Source organism: Mirounga angustirostris, unplaced genomic scaffold, assembly GCF_029215605.1.
Source record: "Mirounga angustirostris isolate CCGP_5_RB_7025 unplaced genomic scaffold, mMirAng1.0.hap1 SCAF_15, whole genome shotgun sequence".
NCBI classification, from domain to species: Eukaryota; Metazoa; Chordata; class Mammalia; order Carnivora; family Phocidae; genus Mirounga; species Mirounga angustirostris.
In genome coordinates this window covers 30,307,264-30,333,825 of record NW_026991723.1, presented here as the reverse complement: position 1 = coordinate 30,333,825, position 26,562 = coordinate 30,307,264, and the positions used below count along the sequence as shown (strand labels likewise).

Genomic DNA, 26,562 nt, shown 5'->3' with positions numbered 1-26,562 from the left:
GACAGAGTACATACATGAAATTTATACGACGTTCTAGAAGAGGCAAATCTAACTCGGCAATAGAAATCAGAATGAGATGGGATTGCCTTCAGTGGGGCACAAAGCGCACTACTTGAGGTGATGGAAATGTGATTTGGCTGGTTGCAAGGGGGTACATATTTGTCAAAACAACGAACCGTGGGCTTGTGAAACTTCCATTTCCTTTTACGTAAATTACACATTAAAAAGTGTAGGGGAAAAAAGGCAAAACAAATGCTCAGGCTAAACTGCAGCCCCAGGAGGGCAACTGGGAAGGCGGAAGGTCTGCTCTACTGTCCCAACCCCGTTTCTGCCCTCCGCCAGCGGGAAGGAGGTGCTTAGCCCCGGGGACCGGCGAGCGCCAGCTCGAGCCGCCCGCACCGTCCGCGCCGCAGCCGCGGGGCGCTCTCCCGGGGCGCGCACTCGGGGCGGCCGCGGCCCTTCCTGTCTCGGCCGCGCCCTCTCGCGGGTCGGCCGCGGGCGGGGACGGAACTGGGGCGGGGCGGGCCGGAGCGCGGCGGCGGGAGGGCGGCGGGCGGCGGGTGGCCGCGGGACATGACGGCGGGCGGCCAGGCCGAGGGCGCGGACCGGGACCCCGCCTCCGCGTGGCTGCCCTCCCGGGTGGCCAAGCTGCTGTCGGCGCTCTTCTACGGGACCTGCTCCTTCCTCATCGTGCTGGTCAACAAGGCGCTGCTGACCACCTACCGGTGAGGAGGACGCCGGGGGGCCGAGCTGGGGCCGCGGGGCGCCCGGCCGCTCGGCGGCGCCCGGTCCCGGGACCTTACCGCTCGCGGTGCCGCGCGAGGTCCCGGGGGTGGGGGCGCGGCGGGGCTGCCCCTGCCCTCCGAGCACTCCGGCCGCGGCCGGCTCGGCGGGCTGGCCGGGACAGAGCGCGGAGTCTCCCTACTGATTTCACGGAGCCGGGACCTCAGCAGGCTTCTGAAAACCAAACCACAACCCAACAGAGTGGTTTTACTGTCGGGGAAGGCGGACGCAGCTCACCACTGCGTACTGGTACCGCCAAGACACACCGCAGCTGTGCTTGTAGAGCTACACCCCAAAGCTTTCGAACGTCCTGGCGGGCTCAAACAAGTGATCCGAATGTGAGCTTCAAAGGCCAATAGTTCTGCACGCAGATCCCGATGTTCCACAGTCAGAGGAGTCCTGAGGCGGGACGTGCGTTGTTTGATCTTTCATTCTCGAATTACCAGTGTGTTCGTGGAAAACAATGAGAAGTTCACATGATGTACTTTTTTGGATTAGTGTGCAGTAAGCCAGATTTGTGGTTCCTTGAGGCTATTTATAAGGACTAGAAATTCTGCTATCCTTAGAGCAGCACTGAAAGCCCTGTGGATTTAGATCCAGCTACACCATCTGAGAGCTGTGCCTGTTGGGCCAGACCCATAGTCAGCAGTTTTCTCAGATGCAAAAGCTGGATAATTACCACCCTGTTAATTACCTCCCAGAGCTTTGCAGGAGCTGCCGTAAGTGAGGGCTCTCTAACTATACTGCGGTACAAGACCGTGAAATCATAGTTCTATAAAGAGCCTAAAAGAGACCTCAGAGAGTGTCTTCAGCTTTCTTATTTTAAACTTGAGAAAGCTGAGACCCACATGAGCTTGGCTGGTTACACCTCCAACAGATGGTTACTGAGCACCTACTATGTGCCAAGCCCATTGCAGGCACCAGGGAAGCGGCTGTGATCAGCACAGAGCCCCTGCTCTGGAGATTCCACACCAGTGGTAGAGACAGAAAGAAGTGGGTTCATGAATAAGCAGGGTGATTTCAGGTATGGTATGAGAGTGCCTGGGGTGGAGTGGTTGGCACTAGAGCATTCCAAACTGAAGTGGCTGTGACGAAGGGGGACATGAGTTTGATCTGCTGGAGACCCAATGAGCAAGTGCAAAAAGGTAGAGATGACGGGGGGGGGGGGGGGGGGGGGGGGGGGGGGGGGGAAGGCAGGCAGGGAAGGCAGGATCAGATCCTTCCTTCATTCAGTAATATTTATTAAGCACCTTTTGTGTGCCAGGCACTGTTCTAGGCACTTGGGATATAGGAGTGAATGAAGCAGATCAAAATCCCAAATGTCATGGAGCAAATATCCACCCTCCTAGAGCTTACATGGAACTTTCTAGTCAATCAGTAGATAAACTGGTAGAATTTACATTATGTCAGATGCAGTTGTGTGGTCAGGAGAAAAAAGTAAGGCAGGAAAGGGAGTTAGGGAGTGTGGGCATGGGAAAGAGTTTGCCATCTCCGGTGATCAGTGAAGCTTCACTGAGGAGGTGACATTTGAGCCAAGAGATGAGTGAGGCGAGGGAAATGAGGGAAGAACATTGCAAACATGGAAGAGAAAGGTGTTTGGTGGGAATGGTACTGGATGAGGTCCCAGGGTATGGATTGCTAGATCGTGTAGGGCCTTTGAAGCCACCGTGGAGGCTCTGAGGGAGGTAGGAGCCACTAGAAGGCGCTGAGCAGAGGAGTAACATGAACCAAATCCCTTCGGCTGCTGTGTTGAGAGCAGATATTGGGGGACCAGGGCGGAAGCAGGGAAACCATGATAAATCGTTTTGATTTTAGTCGAAATGCATTTGGGAGTCCCTTAGAAGGTTTCAGCATGAGGAGTGACATGACATAATTTGTGGCATTAAGAAGATTTCTTTGGCTGGCGGGTGGTTGGAGAACTGATGGCATTGGAATCAGGGAGAGGAGCTAGGAAGCAATTGCTGTTTTCTAGATAATTCTGAGACGGCTTGGGACTGGGGTGAGGGGTAGCAGCAGATACGGAGGAAGAGAGAGATTTGGGATATTTTTTGGTGATCCTGCAGACCTACAAGGTCTCTACCGGTGTGGTGCAAGCATGCTTGTGGTGTCCATGGAAAACACAAATGCTGCCTCAAAGAAATTAGAATGAACATATACCTAAACCTGTATCATTTAACACATACAATGCAAACTAATGAAAGAAAAAGAAAACTTAAGCCATCTGTGATAAGAAACAAGAGAATGGTATTAAAAGGCTTGTTTGGGAGTGGTTGACAGTTACGTTGGATGAAGTTTGAAGGTCAGTCTTGATTTTCTGCACTTGAATGAGCTGTGTGCTCTCTGGCCATGGCAGTTCACTGCCTCCAAAAACATGTGTCTTCTTGTTGGAAGCAGGGACCAGTAAACACTGGTTAAGTGCTTCGAAGATGAAGGGCAGTATCCAACCGGGAAGAATTATTATTGTATGAGACATCTGTCTCATGCTCTAGTCTTTCCATCTTTAAAATTTTGAGTTCCGTGATTGAAGGAGGAAATGGAGTTTTTGTCTCTGCAAGACAAAACTCTTTCAATCCTTAGAAGTAAACATTTCACATTTCTGTAACGTAATATACAGTCGGAGAAGCCTGTTCAAATAACATTGTTCGTTCTCTAATCTCAAAATGCTTTAGGAGCACATTTTTGAGGGGAAGAGGGTTGGGTTAATTTCGTTGCAACAATAAACCTTAGAAATCTGATCCAAACATTAGCTATTTGAAGATAGAATGTTGTGTTGTAGAACAGAAGGAAGGACATTTCAATAATTACCTAATCCACAGGGTCATGGGAATGTAGCTCAAAGGATGTTTTTTTCTCTTCCATTTTGAACAGATTGTTTCTGTTTGGGGTACAAGACCGATGGGTGGTCTTTGTTCTTTGTTAGACTTCTCTGGTTCATTGTAAATGCTAGATTTATCTGATTGGACAGAGAGGTCTTTAAAGGATGTGAACTCTCAGACCCTGTTAAGGTGAGAGGGAAAAGGAAGGTCATCCAAGAATCTGTGGCCAGTTGGTTACACCAGTAGGTCTTTGGAATCAGATTCATGAAGGTTGTGCAGGTGGTCTGGAGTGGGCTTTTTGGTTGCCATTGTAATATACTGTTCTCTATGACATGCAAGAATTTACTAACAGTGCTTAATAAAAATATAGAGCTTAGTTGTATTTAGTTCAACAAGCATTTGCTGTAAATCTACTTCTTTATGCATCCTCCAGGACTTTGGGGATCATTTAACAGAGTGGTTTCCAAACCTGCCCGGAAATGTGAATTACTTGGAGAGGTTTTTATAAAAGCTATTGAATTGAGTCTCCAGTGGTGGGAACTAGAAAATCCATATTAAAAACAAAAACAACTCATAATTTTCTCTTAATCTGATGAACACCTGCTCTCTCCTGAAGACACTGCTCCCTTGGCCCCTGGATGCAGCTGGACCTTGGTCTCACCCTGGGTCTGGCCAGGAGGTGGGGGTGGGTCCTCTTGCCTCCCCACTGTCCAGACTTACCACTCCTTATGGTCCTCTGCGGTGGTTCTGGAGCTCCTGTCACTCACATATCAAAGAGTCCCGGTCTTCCTTTCCACCTGGACTGGTGTCAACCTTGGGGACTTCAGGATCCACTGAGGAACCCGCTTACCCGGTGTGGCCCCACTTCCTGCAGTCATTCCCAGGGCCATGTGCTCGGCCTGACCTGCCAGGTGTCCACGCCCCACACCGCCTCCAGCTCGTGTTTGCACATCCAACCCTGCAAGTCCTTTCCCAGGCCCACTGGGGCTGGCACTTGTCCGGCACAGCCTACCACCTGCCTCCCCCCTTCACATGGAGCAGCGCAGACTGTCGTGGGAGGAAACCCACTTCTGAGCTGACTGGGTTGACTTTAAAATGATGATCACAAAGCTCAACTGGCTCTACTTCCTACCTACTAGTTTCTTCTGGGGGCTTGCTTTCCTCATCTCAGAGCGACTCCTTCCCACTTTCTCCTTCCTCCTGAACCCTCCCACACCCCTACCCTCCACTCCCCATCTCTGATACTATTGAGAAAGTAGAAACCGTCAAAGAGGCCCCCACCTTGCCCTTGCTGCTAGGATGTAGGGAGCCTTTTGTCCCCGTGGGAGGTCCAGCTCTCCTCTTCTGCAGCTCTGCTCCTCCAGCTTCTTCAATCTCCTCCTCTATTCTGCTTCAGCAACCTTCAGCCCTTGAAAACATGTTCAGGTTTTTCAACATTGCAGGGCTCAATCCTAGGACCCTAGGATCTCAAGGGAAAATAACCCATACTTGATCCCTCATGGACCCTTATTGCTCTGTTCCTTTCAGAGTCTGACTCTTCAGAAGTCTTCATAGTCTTCACTTCCTCACATTCACTCGTACAAGAATTCAGTTAAAAAATTGGAGGTTATTTAAATACAGAAATGTACAAAGAAGACAATAATAATTATCTATATTCCCACTACCTAGAATCAGTATCTTGAAATATCTATTAAAAAAATTTTTTTTAAAGTAAACTCTGTGCTGAATATGGGGCTTTAACTCACGACCCTGAGATCAAGAGTCACATCCACTGACTGAGCTAGCTAGGTGCCTCTCTCTCTCTCTCTTTTTTTTTTTTCCAAGAAAAGTCATTCTGTCATGATCATTACAAAGAATTCAAACAAAAGAAAAATATTAAGGTGAGATTTTAAGAAATACTATAAAGATGTATAGATTTACTTTTTAAAAAAGATTTATTTATTTGAGAGAGAGCACTCAAGTGTGTGTGTGAGCAGGGGGAGGGGCAGAAGGAAAGAATCTCAAGCAGACTCCCCGCTGTGTGCAGAGTGGCCCCAAGATCATATATATATGCCACATCTTTATCCGTTCATCTGTCGATGGACATCTGGGCTCTTTCCATATTTTGGCTATTGTGGACACTGGAAAGAGGGGCTTTAATTTAATTAATTAGTTTTTTAAGTATCACCTAGGTGTTCCCCACCCCCAGCACTTTTCATGGTGAAAAGTTTCAAGCATACAGAAAAATGGAAGGCAGAGTACAATGAATACCCATATACACATCACTGAATAATGAACATTTTATTATATTTGCTTCCCGCCCCCACCAGAAACCATTGAAAGTAAATTGCAAACATCATGATACTGCACTCCAAAATATTTTAACATGTCTCTCCTGAAATAGGGATAGTCTCCTGCATAGTGTCATTTTTGCTTTTAACAAACTTTAATGATTTCTTAAAGTAATCTAATACCATCCCAGTTGTCCCAAGATATTTTTATGGTTGTTTTAAACATTTAAATCAAGATCCAACCAGGCTTCATGAAATGCATAGAGTTATGCCTTTATAGTTTATTTTAATCGAGAAAAGCTCCTCATCCTATTTCTTCCCCATGATACTGACTTTTTGAAAAGCCTGGGCCAGGTATTTTATAAAATGTCCCACATTATGGATTGTCTGATTTATGTTTTGCAGGCTTGCTTAGCTTATTTCCCAACTGAAATTTATATCTAAGAACTTGATAACATTCAGATTAAATCTTTTTGGCAAAGCTGCTGCCTAGCTGACCCCGTGAACTCATATTGTATAGTATCCGGGGCTGTCCCACTGTTTGTCATGCTGGCTGCATTTGAAGGTGGGAATTGCAAGTTGCACATATGTATGAAGTTTAGTTTTAACTGAATTTCAAATATTGATTTCTTTACTATAAGTGTTAGTATTTCTTAAAAGATCCCTCTAAGATGAAGAGGTCATGAAAAACATTAAGAAGTTGATCTCATCAGGGCGCCTGGGTGGCTCATTCGATTAAGCAATTAAGCGATTAAGCGTCTGCCTTCAGCTTGGGTCATGATTACAGGGTCCTGGGGTGGAGCTTCGCATGGCTTCCCACTCAACGGGGGCTCTGCCTATCTCTCTCCCTCTGCTCATGCTCTCTCCCTCTCTCTCTCTCATAAATAAAATCTTTTAAAAAATAGTTGATCTCATCATGTTTATCTTGTAAACACGTTTCAATTGTAAACACATTACAATGTAAGGCCTCCCTGCTATGAAGGGTGAAGATACTTGCATGCTTCTTCCTGTCTCTCCTCCCCTCCTTATCTTGTTTTATAATGTAGCATCCTGTTGTGTAATTAGAATCCCACAGCTGTTTGCATCTGTTCTGTATTTGAATGGATATAGTAATCAGCAACAGCCCTTTTACCACAATGTCTCCATTCCTAAATTCATTGTTTTGATTTGACACCTAATTGGTAGATTCCATTGTCAGGTAGTTTTTTTTATGGATTTCATGGCTACTGGTTTACTTATGTCGAACATTCTTTAACAGTGTGCTTTTAGATCTGAAGATTCAGTCTATTTATTTTCCTCATGTCAACAAATATGCTTTTTATCTTTGAATCATTTTCTCTCTTTATTGAACTCCTTCTCTCCATGTATTATATTTTCCTCTCATCTGGTCTCTTTGTCTGTCCTCCGTTAAGCCTTTTCTTGTTGTTTTACTGTTTGTTTATGTTGCTGTCTTGTGGTTTCGTTTGATGTGACTGGTTATATTCTCTGGCAAGCAGACTCGGAGATGCGGAGGAAGTATAGTGGGGGGAGCTGTTAGGATCCACTCCCAGGGTGGAGTGAGGGAGGTAGGGTTTGGCTGTACTGCGAGCACAACAAAGCCTGATCCCAGGGGCTCTGGAGCTGGGGTGGCCCACCAGACTTCTCCCAAATTGGGGTGGGGGCCCTGGCCTTTACACCTTTGCACTCACCGGAGATAAGAATGCAGGTTGCTCACAGGGAGGGTGTTTGCGATGGGCAAGGCAGCTTTCTTCAGCTGAGGATGCTCTTGGGCAACTGGGGAATGAATGCTCAGTCCAGAAGGTGGTGTCTGGGTGGCACAACTAATTAATTTTATTCTTCTGGTGGTGCTGTCCAGGAGTATTCCTTCTGTTTTCTTTGATAAGCTAAGTCCATTCTTTATTCTCTTCTTGCCCTCGCTGAAATAGGTGCGTTTCCCTCTGACATACAGATTGAGGGCTCGGGTGTGTGTGTGTGGGGGGGTGGGTATTTCCCTCCATTTTAGTAGCCTGAGAGAATGACTGGGAGCCAGTGTAGGTTTGGGCAGTGAGCCGGGTGTATGTGCTGCCTTGTTAAATATGGTATGAAGTAGGGGTCAGGAGTGTGGATCTACATTGCCTGGTGCCATTTGTTGAAAGACCGTCTTTCCCTCCCTGATCTGCACTGTCATCTTTTTTTTTTTTTAAAGATTTTATTTATTTATTTGACAGAGAGAGACACAGCAAGAGAGGGAACACAAGCAGGGGGAGTGAGGGAGGGAGAAGCAGGCTTCCCGCGGAGCAGGGAGCCCGATGTGGGACTCGATCCCAGGACCCTGGGATCATGACCCGAGCCGAAGGCAGACACCTAACGACTGAGCCACCCAGGCACCCCTGCACTGTCATCTTTGTCATATATGTGTGTATCTGTCCTCATCTCTGTTCTCATCCATTGTGTCAATGCAAAATGAACAAACCTTTTAGAATCTCTAAAAGTAAGAAAGAGAGTTTTATTCGAGCCCAAGTTAGGATAGCTGCCTGGGGAAACATGCTCTTCACAGGGAAGAAAGAGCTCCGGGTAATGAATGGTTTTTACAGGGTTATATATTGTTTTTACATCTTATAAAAGCTCAAAAGATTATATATTAACATATAGGCAAGAATGACAAGGTTTTTTTTCCTCATCAATTATAATCTTTAATTAGTCTTTTATTAGATTTGTTCCTGGGTATATTATTATTATTATTTAAAGATTTTATTTATTTATTTGAGAGAGAGGGAGAGAGAGCATGAGTTGGGGGGAAGGGCCAGAGGGAGAGGGAGAAGCAGACTCCCCGCTGAGCAGGGAGCCTGATGCAGGGCTCAATCCTAGGACCCTAGGACCATGGTTGGTCTAAGATTTTTTAATAACTCCTGACATTATGTATTATAGACTGTCTGCAAACTTTTATCAGTTGTTAAAATTGTTTGTTATTCTGTGTTTTTAAACAGATTCCCATCACCGATTTTTCTTGGAATTGGACAGGTAAGTGAAAAAGAAAAATTAACTGCTTAATTAGCTGTCATCATACATGATGAAATTTTAAGTGCTTTTGTTTAAGACCATGGTTTACAAATTTATTCAGCGGGCAGAGGACCAGAGGATCATGGTACTTTTGGTGAAACAGCATGAAATATTGACACACATCTTATGTCTTTCTATAATTTAGGAATAGTTGTCTTTGGAGGAAAAAAAAAACAACTACTTGTTTCAACTTCCTTAATTGAATTTACCCTAAAACAAGGGGCTCGAAGACTGACAGCCTCCAAGGCCTGGTGGGCAACAAATGAATGTGTTGGAGGCTGGGGTGGGACCAGGAGCACAGTTGCCCCAGTTGAAGTGTGCAGTTGGTACTCAGTTTAAGCCACTGTGCCGAGAGGAAAAGGGCTGGGGAGATGAGATTGGGTTCACTACACCCTTCTTATCAAAACTCTGGAGGTGCTTCAAGAGAAGCAGGGGTTTTGAATTTTTACATCAAATTTCTAAATGCTGGCAACACATGCCAATTTTTACAAAACTCTCTATGGGCCTAGCTAAACAGGTTTGCATTTTGCTTCCTGCAGTTTGTGATTTTTTTGTTCTCAAGTATAAAGACAAGGTGGCTATTCAGTCGTTAAGTGTCTAACTTCGGCTCAGTCGTTAAGTGTCTAACTTCGGCTCAGGTCATGATGCCAGGGTCCTGGGATCGAGCCCCGCATCGGGCTCTCTGCTCAGCGAGAAGCCTGCTTCTCTCTCTCCCACTCCCCCTGCTTGTGTTCCCTCTCTCGCTGTGTCTCTCTCTGTCAAATAAATAAATAAAATCTTTAAAAAAAAAAAATAAAGACGAGGTTGGATAAGCTTTCAGACTAACTCCATTTGTCTGCTTCTGAAATTTCCCATTAATATTAATTCATGGCTTGTTTACTCTCTTGATCATATGCTGGTGATTTCTAGTAGGCAAGTGGGAACAGGCACCAAAGACACCTTTTTTTTGTTTTGTTTTGTTTTGTTTTTGCTTTAATTTATAGGGAGAAAAATGTAAAATTAGGACAGTTGTATCTGTTAACTTAATTTTTAATTGTGAATCTTGGAAAGGATGTCATTTATATGATTAAACATTATTCTGGTTAAATGTTTTGCTGATAAGGCACTCTTTGCAACATCATTTTAGGGAAAAAAATAATAAGAAATAATATATTTCCTTAAGGTCAAAAATATATTATCTTAATGTTTCAATGTGAAATAGGTAGAAAAGAGTACTTTAAAAGATCAGTGAATATGTGATCATGTGCCCTTAGTAATCCCCCAGGCAAATAAATTCACTGGCTTGTACTCAAAGTAAAGCCTTTCTGATATGCAATTTGTGGGGGAAGAGAGAAGCAGACCTAATTTAAAAAGTCTGAGTTGCAGAATATTTTAAGTAAGTGTTAGGATATTTCTGTAAGAATTACAAAGTAAGTTATAAATATAAACTATAATTATAATTCAAGATGGGCTCCTGTTATATTAATCTATCATTAAGTATTACATTTGCTCATTAGGCTCAAGGTTTAGGATGATAATCATGTCGAAGGAGTTCTTAAATTTTTGCATCATAATATGGAGAAAATTGAGTAAGTTCTAAAATTTGCATAAGAAGATGATATTAAGATTTTTTATTTCATAATAATAATCTGGAGTATTTCTAACACACTTGATGTACTCCAGATTAATAGGGTTCAAATGAGACATTTTTGCAGGACTGGCTAGATTGAGGAGAAAAATAAATCCCTTTTAAAACTGTTTTTCTCGGGGGCCCTGGGCGGCTCAGTCCTTAAGCATCTGCCTTCGGCTCAGGTCATGGTCCCAGGGTCCTGGGATCGAGCCCCGCATCAGGCTCCCTGCTCGGCGGGAAGCCTGCTTCTCCCTCTCCCACTCCCCCTGCTTGTGTTTCCTCTCTCGCTGTATCTCTCTCTCTGTCAAATATATAAATAATTAGAAAATAATCTTTAAAACTGTTTTTCTCTTAATTTGTCTTCTGTATTATAGGAATATTGGACGTTACAGAAAGTGTGTTTGTATGTGGAGTTTGCCCCCTCACAGTACCCCCAGTCTCTATGCGGGAAGGTGACCATATGCTCAGTACACAGGAAGTATGGTCCAGAATCAAGGAGTGGCCTCGCTGACTGGTCACTCTGGCCAGTTTTGGGGACACCATTTCTTTTTTCCCCTCTGTCACTGTTCCTTGAGCCCCTTGAGATAATATGTATATGTGTGAGTCTATTTGATCTTATACTTTTTGCTTATGATTCTGATGGAATTTATACATTGGCAAGAAAAACAATTTTAATATTCTAAGAAATAGTTATTATTTAGAACCTAGAAAATGGATTTTTTGGATAATATTTTCTTTTTGATGAATGTGTTTTCTTCTGATAACTTTGTACCTCAGTCTTTCCAGATGTTTTGCTGAAGTTTCTCCCTCTCCCCCCTTTTTTTTTTTAGATGGCAGCTACCATAATGATACTGTATGTATCCAAACTAAATAAAATAATTCACTTCCCTGATTTTGACAAGAAAATTCCTGTGAAGGTATGTGATGAAAAGTACATATAGCTTTGATGGAAGATGTGAAAATGCTATAGAATTGTAAATTGATCTAAGAATACATGTCAGTTTCCACACACACTGTGCTTCCTGCTTACACTGGGTAGAGACTTTTTAATAGAGATATTATATTATTCATTCAGTTGTTCATTAAAATAATGTAATAATAGTAAAAGTGTGTGCTTAGCAATTGACATTAAATAAATGCTTTATGTCTTCTGAAACAGTAAAGCCCTACCAGGAGGGGCACCTGGGTGGCTCAGTCGTTAAGCGTCTGCTTTCGGCTCAGGTCGTGATCCCGGGGTCCTGGGATCGAGCCCCACATCGGGCTCCCTGCTCCACAGGGAAGCCTGCTTCTCCCCTCCTTCTCCCCCTGCTTGTGTTCCCTCTCTCGCTATGTCTCTCTCTGTCAAATAAATAAATAAAATCTTTAAAAAAAAAAAAAAAAAAAGCCCTACCAGGAATTGGTAAGCTTTTTTTAGCTTTTTTTTTTTTTTTTAAATTTTTAAATGTTTAAGTAAATATTTAGGCTTTGTGGGCCAGATCTCTGTTGGAACTATTCAGCTCTGCCACTGTATTATGATATATAAATGAATTGCTGTGATTGTGTGCTAATAAAACTTTATTTACCTAGACAAAAGATGGGCCGGATTTGGCTTTTAGGCCCTACTCTTCTGATCTTGTTTTAAGTTTTCATTTTTAGCTTGGATCGATAAAAGCTGTGAGTGGAAGGGAGAATACAATTTGATATCCATAGAAGTATACGGGTTTTTCTGTGGTGGAACTAGAAACATAAAACCTGCCTTTCCTTCTTGGGAATGTGGAACAGAACTACCTTTTGTGAACAGTTGCTGGTTTCAATAAACAGATGTTTTATGCCAGGCATTTAGTTCTTAGAGCAATCCTATACAACAGGTGGTATTAATTGGATTATGAGGACGTGTTTGGATTTAAGGAAGTTAAATCAGACTGTCAGTTCCTTGAGGGTGAGGACCTCAGACGGCTTTTTCTCTACCATGTCTCGAGGCCTGGAAAGATGCTGGCATCTACCACTAGATTATTCATTAGGCTGACTAAGCACATGTGTACAGCATCAATAATCAGGGACATTCACAAAAAGAGAAAAACAAAATACTGAAGTACAATGAAAGCTATTAACCCAATCATAATAGGAAAAATCAGAATATCGTTGGGTTTGCTTATACTTAGTTTATGATATACTATAGTTTTTAAACATTTTAAAAATTTTAAAATTGTGGAATATGATCTAATATGTAGGGAAAAAGGCATCATACATGAATGTATAGTTGAATGAATACTAACCTATGCAATCATTACCTTGGTCGTGAGATGGGTCACAGAATCTCCTTACCCACTATTCTGACTTTTGTAATAATACTTTTTCTTCTTGCTTTCCTTGTAATTATTCTAATATGCATTCTTCAATTATGTTTTGCATGAATTAGTTTTGCTATTTTTGAATGTTCTGGAAAGAGAATACTGTTCTGAACATACTTAGGGTTGGATCTCAGTGCACATGTATTAGTCAGTTAGGGTTCCCATAACAAAATACCACAGACTGGGGTTGGGGGGGTAGGGCTTAAACAACAGGAATGAGTTTTCTCACAGTTCTGGAGGCAAAAAAGTCCAAGATCAAGGTGTCAGCAGGGTTGGTTTCCGGTGAAAGTTCATTCCCTGGTGTGTGGACAGCTGCCATCTTGCTGTGTCCTGATGTGGCCTTTACTTTGTATGTGCACACTCCTGGTGTCTCCTTCTTAGAAGGACATCAGTCCTATTGGATTGAGCACCACCCTTATGACCTCATTTAACTTTAATTACCTCTTAAAAGCCTTATCTCCAAATATAGTCACATGGGGGTTAGGGCTTCAAGATATGAATTTTAAGGGGACACAATTTAATCTAAAAATGGCACTTGTGGCATGAGTTTCTCTGGGAGGTATATCAAGAAGTGGAATGGTGAGGGTGCCTGGGTGGTGCAGTTGTTGAACGTCTGCCTTCGGCTCAGGTCATGATCCCGGGGTCCTAGGATTGAGCCCCATGTTGGGCTCCCTGCTCAGCGGGGAGCCTGTTTCTCCCTCTCCAGCTCCCCCTGCTTGTGTTCCCTCTCTCCCTGTCTCTCTATGTCAAATAAATAAAATCTTAAAAATAAAGAGAAGTGGAATGGTTGACTCCTATCCTATGCATATCTGCAACTTGAGTAAATAATGTCAAAATGTTCTCCAAGCTGGTTGTACCAGTTCACCCTCCTGACGAAAGTGCATGAAAGTCCCTGTTGCTCTGCATTCTGGCCAATCCTTGATATGTCAGTCATTTTATTTATTTTTTTCACTTTTTGCTATTTTAATTACTGTGTGTCAATATGTCAGTCATTTTAAATTGTGCTAATCTGGTGGGCGTATAATGACTTCTTGGCCTTTATTTGCATTTTCTTGGTGATTAATGAGGGTTTTTTAAATGCCCATTTTGGATATCCTCTTTTGTGAAGTACTTGTTCAAGACTTTTGCCCATTTTTCTATTGGGTTGATGTCTTTTTCTTACTGATCTGTATAGGAGTTAAAAAAATGAATTAATGATAATCCTCTTGTTAGTTATATGCAGTATTACAAATACATTTTCTACCTCTGGGGCATATCTTTTTATTTTCTTTATCCCATGTGTTTATCATGTATTTCTTTATCATGTATTTCCTATCATGAGCAGGAATCCTAATTTAAAGATAGTTAAATTTTTTTTTTAAAGATTTTATTTATTTATTTGACAGAGAGAGACACAGCAAGAGAGGGAACACAAGCAGGGGGAGTGGGAGAGGGAGAAGCAGGCTTCCGTGGAGAAGGGAGCATGATGAGGGGCTCAATCCCAGGACCCTGGGATCATGACCTGAACTGAAGGCAGACACTTAACAACTGAGCCACCCAGGCGCCCCCTAAAGATAGTTAAATTTTATCAGCCTTTTCCTTTATGATTAATCACTATTCTTCTTTAGGAAATCCTTCCTCACTTTGGGGTTATGATAATATTTTTCTAGATAAAAGGTATATATAGTTTTTCAGAATTAGGTTTTTAATCTGCTTGCAGTTAATTTTTGTGGATGGTGTGAGATAATGGCCCAATTTCATTTTTTTTCCCAAATGAGCACTCACTTGTCACAGACTTAATTGAAAAGTATATCTTTAATATTGTGCCGCTCCTGTCATGGCACTATTATTCACATATGTTATTTCTGTGTTCTCCATGTCTTTTAATTTGTCTATTTGTGTTTTCTGCACCATTACCACACAGTCTTAATTACTATAGCTTTGTGGAAAGTTTTGCTATCAACTAGAGCAAATCTTTCCTTCTTGTTCTTGATCCTTCACATTTCTATATGGATATTGGAGGCAGCTTGTCAAGTTTCAGAAAAATAACCTTTTGTGATTTTAATTGGGATTTCATTGAAGTTATAAGTCAATTTGGGACAAATTGATATTTTTAAAGTATTGAATCTTTCAATCCATGAACAAAGTATACATATACCTTCTTTAATTGCCTGCAGTAAAATTTTATCATTTTCTCTGTAGAGTTCTAACATTTCTGTTAGTTTATTCCAAGGTACTTCTTCCTTTTTCTTTATTTTTGTTCTTGCATATATCTTTAAAAAATATATTTTTTGGAAAATTAGAGGGACATATTTTTCTATTACATTTATATATTGTTTTTGTATCTGCAAAATTATAGAATATTAATCATAATTTATTTCTGGTTTCCTTTAGATTTTTCTACATTCACTGTCAGGTCATCTGCAAAAAATGACAGTTTTGCTTCATTCTTTCCAACATTCTAACTTTTATTTCTTTTACGTGCCTTATTCTATAGCATAGGACCCTCAGTGCAATTTTTGATAGAAATGGTAATACTGACATCTTTGATCTCAAAGGGAAAGCTTTTAACATTTCACCATTAAGTATGATGTTTGCTGTAGGTTTTTTGTAGATACCTCATATGCCTGTTCCAGTTATCTTTTTTTTTTTTTTTTTAAAGATTATTTGCAGGGGGAGGGGCATATGGAGAGGGAGAGAGAATCTCATGCAGCCTCAGTGCTGAGTGCAGAGCCCAGTTCAGGGCTTGAACTCGACCTTGAGATCATGACCTGAGCCGAAACCAAGTGTTGGACACTTAACTGACTGTACCACCCAGGCACCCCGTCCCAATTATCTTATGCTGCAGAACGTAGTGACTCAAAACAGTAATCGTTGTATTATTTCTCACAGTTTCTGTGGTTAAGGTATTAGAGACAGTCTCAACTGGGTAGTTCTGGCTTAGGGCTTCTGTATGGTTTCTGACAGACAATAGCAGAGTGGAAACAATGATGGGTGTTCTGGTTGGTACAGCTGGGAGCTGGTCACAAATCTTTCTCTCGCTATTATCTCAGGCTTCTCTATGTGGTTACTCATGTAGGCTAGTTTGGGCTTCCTTACAAAATGGCAGGCTCTGGGGAGTCAAAATGGTTACACAATACTGAATTCTTCAAGGGCAGGTGTTGCAGCAAGCAGGGCAAAACGACCTTGCTTTTTATGACTTAGCCTCAAAGGTCACATAGCATCATTTCATCTGTACATTATTAGTTGAAACAGTCCCATGCAATTTTACGTGGAAGGGACTTAGAGCCTACCTCCGGATGAAAGGAAGGGTCAAAGTCACATTTTAAGAGCATGTGAAATGGGGAATACTATTGCAGCCATCATCTCTAATTGTGGATTTGTCTATTTCTCTTGATATTTCTGTCAGCTTTTTTGTTTGTTTTGTTTTATTTTATTTATTTTGAGTCTATATCATTAGGTGCCTAAAAATGTAACTAGTTAAATCTTACAGGTAAAGTGTTTTAATTATAGTTGACCCTTGAACAACACAGGCTTGAACTGCATAGGTAGATTATATGTGGATTTTTAAAAAAGATCTTTTATTTATTTATTTGAGAGAGAGAGAGAGAGAGAAAGCAGAGGGGAGGGGCAGAGGCAGAAGGACAAGCAGACTCCCTGCTGAGCAGGAAGCCTGATGCAGGGCTCAAACCCAGGACCCTGAGATCATGATGTGAGCCGAAGGCCAGAGGCTTAACTGACTGAGCCACCCAGGTGCCCCTACATGGATTTTTTTTTTTTTTTAATAAATACAGTACAGTGCTATAAATGTTTTCTCTTCCTTATGATTTTCTTAACATTTTCTTTCCTGTAACTTACTTTATTGTAAGAATATAGCATAAAATACATATAAAATAAAAATATGTGTTAATTGTTGTTTATGTTATTACTAAGGCTGTCGGTCAACGGTAGGCTATTAGTACTTAAGTTTGGGGGAAGTCAAATTATACATGGATTTTCCACTGTGCAGGGAATTGGCATCCCTAAGCCCTGCATTGTTCAAGAGTCAACTGTATATGAGGTGGACCTTCTCTGTTTGAGTTCTTTAGTGTTTCCCTGGAAGTTATAGCAGGCATACTTAACTTGTCAAACTCCAAATTAGATTAATAAGTGTGACTTCCCCCTTAACAGTGTAGGGACTTTTACCCATTTACCCCTCTTCCCAACCTAATATGCTCTTGTCAGCAGGTACTTTAATACTCTATTTTATGTAAATCTCTCAGTATATATTTTTTCTTTTTTAAAAAGCCATCAATGTTTGTTTATATTTACCCATGTATTTACTGCTTCCTTTGCTTTTCTTTCCTTTCTGCATCCCACACTTTCCACTGTCCTCCTGATTAAAGTACCTCCTTTAGAATTTACTAGTGGTGGGCTTAAATTCCCTTAGTTTTTGTCTGTAAAAGACTACAGTTTTCCTTGGCTTTTGAAAGATATTCTTGTTGGGGGTAGCATTCTAACTTGACAGATCTTTGAGGATGCCATTCTACTGTCCTCTGGCTTTCATTGTTTCTCTCTGGGTTTCTGTTCTCACTTTAGTTTTGGCCTGGGGACTCACCATCTTCCCACATGTTTGATGCTCTTATGAAGGTTTTAAATTATTTTATGTAGCATTTTTAATTGTTTTCAGTGGGGAGATTAACACAAATAGTCTAGCCCACTGTTTCTAAAAACTAGAAGTCAGTATTGGTTTTTTTTGTTGTTTGTTTGTTTTTTTGAGTTATATATGGAAAGTGGGCAACTGATTCTTTTCAGTGCCTAAGAACTTCTAAGATAAGTTGTACTATCCCAGGAGTGTTACTGTTGAGCCAGTTGTAGGCTGTCAACCAGAATGTTGTGAATAAGGGGAAGGTCCTAGGTCTGAGGTCCTCTCTTCTTCGTGTCTTCTTTCTTGAGCAAATCTCCTGATAATAAAATTTTGTAACTTTTTTTGGGGGGTAGATGACACTTAGTATTTCAAAATCCTTCAAAGAATATCTTATCTGAGTTACCTGCTTAATGTCTTTTTAGTGGAAAAAGAAATGCTGGATTCACCTTGATAGCTATGGATTATTATATCAGTCAAAAAGTTCTCAGTTACTGTGTGACCTTATGAAAGGATATATATATTTTTTCATTCATGGAAGACTAGGTCTTACATTTTTGTGTGTTTCTTCAGTATGTTTTGAACAATACTTCTCTTGACAATCGGAAAATAATCCAGGAGCTCAGAGCTCAGTAAACCTAATTCAAGTACTACTGGTACATTGTTTAACCTTGGTAGATACGTAATCGTTCTTGGCCTTGAAAACAAAGTAACTCCAAAGTAATATGGCTGGTAGACACAACTTTTTGAAAGGGTCACCACCCTTGGGACATCCCAGTGAGATATGAACCTTTGCTGTAATCCAGAAAAGTACATAATGCATAGATAACAAGTTTGTATGCCTTCTCAAGGGGACTTCTGAACCTTATGCATATACTATAAATACCCATCCTCCACTCACCAACTCAGCCAGGTGTCTCCACTTAAGAGAGGTGCTTGTTCAGAGCCTCCCTTTAGGGAGATAGTCTGCTAATGTTGGTAAGGTCAACATTTCCGTTTTAACGCAGTTCCACCCCTCCCCGCCATGGTTACAGATATCACTGCCCACCTAACTATTTTGGTCACACATGGAGAAACTCATGACGTGTTTTAGATTGTGGAAAATTCACAGTTGTTACAGGGAAACAGACTCAAATGATTTGCTTACTGACAGGAAGTGTCACCATTTATATATGTGAAGGAAAATCGTTATTGGAGTTCTAATCAAATGTTCTTTCTTCTTTTTCATGGAAGCTGTTTCCTCTGCCTCTCCTCTATGTTGGAAACCACATAAGTGGATTATCAAGCACAAGTAAATTAAGGTAAGTGCAGGAGAATGGTTGATGGGAGGTTGTTGACTCATTTGTTTCCAGTGGTACGAAGACCAAGTTTGATTTTGAATATACTGCATGGGCTACATACAGAAGACAATAATATTTACTAATTTAAGAAAACTAAGTGGAGTTTTGAGTTTAATTTGCTAATGTTTTTAGGAAAGTTAAAAAGCTGATTTTTTTCCCTTTATATTCGAGTCTGAACATAGAATGTGAGATCTGTGGGCATGAAGACAGAGAAGGTCCTGATTTATCCAGGAGGATTTATTTACATTGTATATTCAATATCCAATTCATTTATATGAATGGTTCTGTGTAACTGGTTTTATCATGGTTTTGTAAAAACAGGAACATTCTGTCAGATTTGGTGTAGTTCAGGTTTGGTACAGAGAAAAAGAAGTGACAGATGTAATTTTTAAGTGTGTTATATACTTCTGAAATTTGCATTTGCATATATTTTAGGGTCCTTTGATTAACTACTTTTGTTAAAAGTCACTATAAAAAATGGAAATGGAAGTATAGAAAGACCAAGCCACTCTCTACATCAGAAAACTTGGATGCAAGATATGTAGCCTAATTAACACACATGAATGCAGGTGTAAATAATGAGAAAATGAAGTTTGTGCAAAGGGTGACAGAGATTGAGGTAAACCCTGTTAGTTGGTGAGAGTAACGGGGCAGGTAGGAGGTAGACCAGAAGGAGAATGTTGTATAAAACAGACAACTGAAATCAGACCTGTTGTCTTTCCTCTTGTTTGGAAAGGACAGGTTGTGGTTGTGGAAAACAAAATGTGAAATACTGGCTGTAGTTATACATTTTAGTTGGTTTTTTGTTTCTTTCTGGGATCAGGAAGATCAATTTTCCTTATTTGTCTAAAATTGGTATTAAAGTGTCACGTGGGAGGTGCTATCCCTGTGTTCTCATGTATCCTGTTGGCCTGTCTCTGAGTGAGTGCGCCTGCAGCTGTGGGGGATGGCTTCGCTCAACACTGACAGCTGCTACCCCTCACACTGGAGGGCTCTGGAAGCCTCTGCTTTGTAGATGAGAGCTGCTGCTTTTTTTTTTTTAAAGTAATTTTAGAAACATCCTTATTACAGGTGTTCTAAAATGCTCTGCATGCATTGCAGGATGTGTATAACTTCCATTCACCGATACAACACTGTTCTCAAGTAGCAAGCAGGTAGCAATGTTAGAAATATCTTTATTACAAGTGTTCTTAAACACTTTCTACATGCATCTAGAAGGGGGGGGGTACTTCTTGGGTGCCGTGGGGCTTTCTGGAAGAGAGAAGGAAGCAGAAAATGAGACTGAGGAGGAAGAAGGATCGTTTATACATGGTGTCATGTAATGCATTCCTCTATGACTCATATTTTCCATAAACTGGTAGTTGGTTCTACTGGTTTGATCATCTTCAGGTTCAGTTTTTCACGCAAGATCAGTTTATTGGTATGTTGGGTGCTTCCTACTGCATCATGGGACACATAATGTTTTAGCCCACTTTTTAAAAAATAGCTTTTTGAGGTATAATTGGCATAAAGTAAAGTACACATAATTAAAATGCACAATATGATAAATTTTGACCTATGTATACATCTGTGAAATCCATCACAATATCCAACACCCACAGAAATTTCCTCAAGTGTCCTACTTATAATGATATTAAATTGATCAATTCCCCTTTTAATAATGTTAAGGGATCAGTCTGGTCCCTTCATTAGAAAGTGTCCCATCACTCTTTCACCTAATGGTTTTAGCATTCATTGATGATAATTTTCTAAATCCATTATTTCATTACAAGTTACAGTATGGTGATCTTCTAACTATATCACCCCATCTGCATGTGTTGTCTAACTTTAATAAGTACAAATTTGCACCATGTCACACAGGAAAGGCAGGATGTAAGCTTTATTTATACATGTTCAGAATAATAAATTAGTGTCCTGTCACCTTCAGTGGTGACCAGTGAGTTTTTGTTAATTTTTGTTTTTTTGCTATCATTATAAACTCATGAATTTTCATTTATTTGATAGAAATCTTTTGTCAGATACGTGTTTTACAAATATTTTCTCTGTCTGTAGTTTGTCTTTTCATTCTCTTAATACGGTCTTTCAGAGCAGAAGTTTTAAATTTTAATGAAGTTCCATATCAAATTTTTTCTCTCATGGATCATGCCTTTGGTGTTGTTTTTAAGAACTCATTGCTGAGGGGCGCCTGGGTGGCTCACTCAGTTAAGTGTCCGTCTCTTGATTTCGGCTCAGGTCATGATCTCAGGGTTGTGAGATCGAGCCCTGCATCAGGCTCCATACTCAGCGGGGTGTCTGCTTGGCATTCTCTCTCTCCCTCTCCCTCTGCCTCTCCCCACCTCCTTCTCTTAAAAAAAAAAAACAGACACACACACACACACACACATACACACAGATACTCATTGCTGAGGGCTGCCTCACTGGCTCAGTCAGTAGAGCATGCGACTCTTGATTTTGGGGTTATAAGTTTGAGCCCCACACTGGGTATACAGATTACTTAAAAAAATAAAATTAAAAAAAAATAAAGATAAAAACTCTTTGCTGAAACGAAAATCACCTAGATTTTCTCCTGTTTTATCTTCTAGGGGAATTTGATAGTTTGCATTTTACATTTAAGCATATGGTCTATTTTGAGTTTATTTGTGAAAGGTGTAGGGTCTATCTGGATTCTGTTTTTTGCATGTAGATACCCAGTTGTTTGAGCATCATTTGTTGAAAAGATCATCTGTCTCCACTGAATTATGTTTGCTCCTTTGTCAAAGATGAGTTGATTGTATTTGTGTAGGCTTATTTCTGGGCTCTATTGATCTATTTCATTTACTTGATGTTTCAAGTCATTGTATAAATAATTCTTTTGATGTTCACATTATTCCATCTCAGGCGAATGGGAGCCCCTTTGAGTTGGCTTTTTTGTTCTAGGGCCGCAGTAATCTGATTACTTCCTTGCTGTCTGGCACATGGTGTCCCAGGCTTATCTTGGACTTTTCCTGCCATTTCTCCAAGGATCCCCTGGTTATTTTTAATGTTAAAGGTTATGTTGAGGCCACAATCTGGGTGAGGGACTAGCCAACACAATTTCCTGATGATTAACATGTGGGTTGTGAGACAAAGAAAGGAGACAAAGATGACTTCATGGTTTTTGGAAGAATGGGATTACCATTGATTGGATCTATGCCTAGGAGGATTGCTGGTCATATGGCAGTTCTCTGTTTAACATTTTGAAGAATTGTTGAACTGTTTCCCAAAGTGGCTACACCAATTTACAGTCCTACCAGCAATGTAAGAAGGCTATGACTCTTCTACATTCTTTTTTTTTTTTTTTTTTTTTTAAGATTTTATTTATTTGACAGAGAGAGATACAGTGAGAGAGGGAACACAAGCAGGGGGAGTGGGAGAGGGAGAAGCAGGCTTCCCGCCGAGCAGGGAGCCTGATGTGGGGCTCGATCCCAGGACCCTGGGACCATGACCTGAGCCGAAGGCAGATGCTTAACGACTGAGCCACCCAGGCGCCCCACTCTTATACATTCTTGCCAAATTTGTTATTGTCTCTCTTTTGGATTATGGCTGTTCTAATAGTTGTAAAGTAGTATCTTGTCATTGTATTGATTACATTTTTCTGATGACTAATGGTGTTGAGCATCTTTTCATGTGCTTGTTGGCTATTTTTTAATAGAGTTATTCATCTTTTTAAGTATTAAGTCTTCTTTATATATTCTATGTATAGGTACCTTATTATATTCATGATTGCAAATTTTTCTCTTATTTTGTGGGTTGTCTTTTTACTCTCTTAATGGTATACTTTGAAACACAAAAGTTTGAAGTTTTTAAAAATTTAACAAGGTAAAATATACATAACAAAATTTACCATTTTAACCATTTTTAAGTGCACAGTTCATTGGCATTCAATATATTATGGTGTTGAGTAACGATCTCCAGTATTTCTAGAACTTTTGCATCATCTTAAACTGAAGCTCTGTACCCATTAAATAATAACTCCCCATTTTCTCATGCTCCCAGCCACTGATAACCTCTATTTTACATTCTGTCTCTATGAATTTGCCTACCGCAGATATTTCATACAAGTGAAATCATACAATCTTTGTCCTTTTAAATTATGGCTTATTTCATTTAGCATAATGTTTTCAAGGTTCATCCATGCTGTAGCATGTATCAGAATTTTAGTCCTTTTTTTTTTAAAGTAAACTCTACATCCAGTGTGGGACTCAAACATACAACCCCAAGATCAAGAGTCCCATCCTCTGCCGACTGAGCCAGCCAGGCACCTCTGCTCCTTTTTCTTAAAGCTAAATAATATCCTGTTGTTTGTATGTATCACCTTTGATTATCCATTTATAAAAATTGAAAATTTTGATGAAGGCTAGTTTATCAGTTTTTTCTTTTGTGGCTTGTGCTTTTGGTGTTGTATCTAAGAAGACTTCGCCTAATCAAAGGTCATGAAAATTTACCCCTATGTTTTCTTCTAAGAATTTAATAATTTTGGCTCCTACCGGAATTCTCCTACAAAGACTTTAGGTCTTTGATACATTATGAGATCAATTCTTGTATGTGCTGTGAGGAAGGGGTCCATATTCATTCTTTTGCATGTGGATGGATATTCAGTTGTTCCAGCACCATTTGTAGAAAAGATTTTTCTTTCTCCATTGTATTGTCTTGGCACCCTTCTTGAAAATGAATTGACCATAATTGTATGGATTTATTTCTTGATTCTTAATCCTATTCCTTTGATTATATGTTTATAATCAATAACTAAATAGTACTGATTACTGTAGCTTTGTAGTAAGTTTTGAAATTGGGTCCACCAACTTTGTTCTTCTTTTTCAAGATTGTTCTGGCTTTCTGGTTTCCTTGCATTACCATATTAATTTTAGAATCAGCTTGTCAATTTCTGGGAGGAAAAAGCCAACTGAAATTTTGATAGGGATTCTGTTTAATCTAGATCTATTTGGGGGAGTATTTCCATTTTAATAATATTAAGCCTATTGATCCAGAAACATGGAGTATCTTTCCATTTACGCTTCTTTAATATTCTAACAATATTTTGTAGTTTTTAGTGTACAAGTCTTACACTTCTTTTCTTAAATTTACTCCTAAAAATTTTGTTCTTTTTCATGCTATCATTGACAGAATTGTTTTAATTTCCTTTTAGGTTTGCTCATTGCTGGTGTATAGAAGTGTAATTGATTTTTATATATTCAATTTTTTTTTTTCCTGCACTCTTACTTAACTATTAGCCCAGCTAACTCTTTAGTGGATTCCTTAGGATTTTCTATATATGTCATCTGCAAATAGAGATAAATTTATTTCTTCCTTTCCAAACAGTATACTTTTTTTTTTCTTCTCCAGCTTAATTGCCCCTTCTAGAATCTCAAGTACTTATTGAATCGATGTAGTGTTGAGAGCAAACATTATGGTCTTATTACTGATCTTAGGGGGAAAACATTCAGTTTTTCATCATTAAATATACCTTACTTTCTTTTAAAAGACATCATGTAAAAATACTTTTTGGAATTAATTGACTTTTGGCTTGCTTTGAAAAAGGCAGTTCTAACCAGTCTCATAAGACATCTTTAAGTTGTGGACATAAAGTTCCTGTAAATTCTTTCTGTACCTGCTCTCCAGTTGTGATGTCATGTTCATGATCATATGAAACCCTTCCTCAGGTCTGGTCAGGAGGGGCTGGCCACTGCCCTCTTGGCTCTGGTTCTGACTTTCCTTCTCTAGGTCACCATCTTCTTAGGGTCACATCTGGAAGCAGATGAAAGTGGGCTGTTCCAGCCCAGGCAGTTTGTTGGTTGTGCATTGAGCTGTGTCTTGGAATCTCTGGGTTTTGACAGCCAGTGAAGGGTTCTTAAGTATTTTTAAAAGGCAGCGAATATAGCTTCATTACATAAAGTTTTGGGGAAAAAATAACCCATAATTTTATCCTCTAACATACTATTTTATTTATTTTTTAAGAACGATTTTATTTATCTGGGGGGAGGAAGCACAGAGGGAGAGGGAGAAGCAGACTCCCTGCTGAGCAGAGACTCCCCGCTGCCCCCCAATGCAGGGCTTGATCCCAGGACCCCAGGATCACAACCTGAGCTGAAGGCAGACACTTAATTGCCTGAGCCACCCAGGCGCCCCTAACATACTATTTTAAATATCGATTTCAGTCTTTTCCCATATGTGGACTGTATCTTGTTTCAGTTGTAGACTCTACATAGTTTTGTGCTCTCCTTGTTTTATTTAATATTCATTTTCCAATAGTAGTATAAAGTTTTATATTATAGAGTTAACACATAATGTTCCCTCAGGTAGATTTATCATGTTTATTTTATCATTGTCTTGTGTGACTTTTAAGTCGTTTCTGATGTTTTCCCCAAAAACACTATTGCAGTGAACACATTTGTGCACATGGTTTTTTTCTTTCTTTTATATTAATACCATAGGTTAAGTGTCCCAACAAGAAATAATTAGGTCCCAGGTTAGCACAACTTAATGACTGTTGATACATAGTTCCAACTTGATTTGCCAAAGGGTGTGTTGGTTTATATTGCATACAGCCTTTTAGCATGGTCTTTGTAGTTTTAGCACAACCTTTGCAGTAGTTGGATAGCATGATGTTTAAAAATTGTTAATAAGTGAAAAAAATTGCTAGTAAGCGAAAGTGGCATGAAACTATTAAATCTCCATTTCCTTTTATTATTTAATGTGATTTGTTAATGGGATAGGTGAGAATTAAGGTTCATTTCTTACATTTAATTTGGAAAGTTAGTGGGCTTAATTAAAAATGTAAACCATGTTAAAAAAATACTTGGCATCTGATGTTATTATATTTGAATCTTTTCCTGACAGCTTGCCGATGTTCACCGTGCTCAGGAAATTTACCATTCCACTCACTTTACTCCTGGAAACCATCATACTTGGGTGAGTTTTGTTTTTCCTCTATCCCCCTTGTGTCCTTTCCCCTCACCCTACATTATTTTTGCATAGCAAATTCTCAACATCTAGTTATTTTTCCAAATAGTTGATTTGAATTGCTAGTAGCAATAATTTAGGGCCCCATGGTTTATTCACTTAAAAGCATCTCCTGTTTCCATGATTCCTTAAGCACATAATGAGTGATTTTTTTACTTGTAATTTTATATTAGACTAATACATGTTTATGATAGAAAATTATTTAAGAAATGCAACAGCCTCAAAACAGATGTAAATATGTTTCCTGAACTAGATGGAATAGACACTGATTTTGGAATACAGAGGAAAAATTGTCCATGTATACATACATGGACATGCATTCTGATACAGTGATTATGATGTAACATAGGAATAAATTAATTTTTATAATGTTGGTTTAAAAATCTCTCATAAAGATACTCAGGCTGATACCAAAAAAGTTGATTCTTAGTTTTGTTGGGAAGATTATTTAGCAATAAAATTTGGATGATGGCCCAGTGTTCTAAGTCCTACTGTTGAATTTTATCCTAATCTTTGGATGCTTGATAGAAGACCAACTACAGCTGCCAACAGAGGCTCTTCTGCATTTTGTCACAGCATCTTTCCAATGAGAACAGAGAAACACATTTATAATCAGATTAGACAGCTGTTTAAGAAATACATTTGGTCTAATTTATTAATCCACTTACAGATGCTTACAGTGCTTTCTCTATGTAAAGTGATGTCCATTAGATTTTAGCTATAAAACTGTGAACAATGTCTATTTTCAGTTTAAGAATTATAATCCATGTTTTTTCCTCTCTTCCTCCTTTCCT

General features: G+C 39.9%; 1 protein-coding gene across 2 annotated transcripts in view; it reads left to right on the top strand.

Moving 5' to 3' along the window:
* Positions 1-524: 524 nt before the first annotated feature.
* The window catches only part of SLC35D2 (solute carrier family 35 member D2), a 50,355-nt gene continuing 24,317 nt past the window's right edge, over positions 525-26,562 (top strand). The window contains exons 1-5 of one of the 2 annotated variants that reach the window (XM_045882367.3): positions 525-725; positions 8,836-8,869; positions 11,348-11,434; positions 18,684-18,751; positions 25,646-25,717. In XM_045882367.3, coding sequence (XP_045738323.1) covers positions 574-725; positions 8,836-8,869; positions 11,348-11,434; positions 18,684-18,751; positions 25,646-25,717 — 413 coding nt within the window. In that variant the 5' untranslated portion in view covers positions 525-573. The remainder of the gene's footprint in view (positions 726-8,835; positions 8,870-11,347; positions 11,435-18,683; positions 18,752-25,645; positions 25,718-26,562) is intronic. The other variant, XM_045882368.3, reaches the window with a different exon arrangement.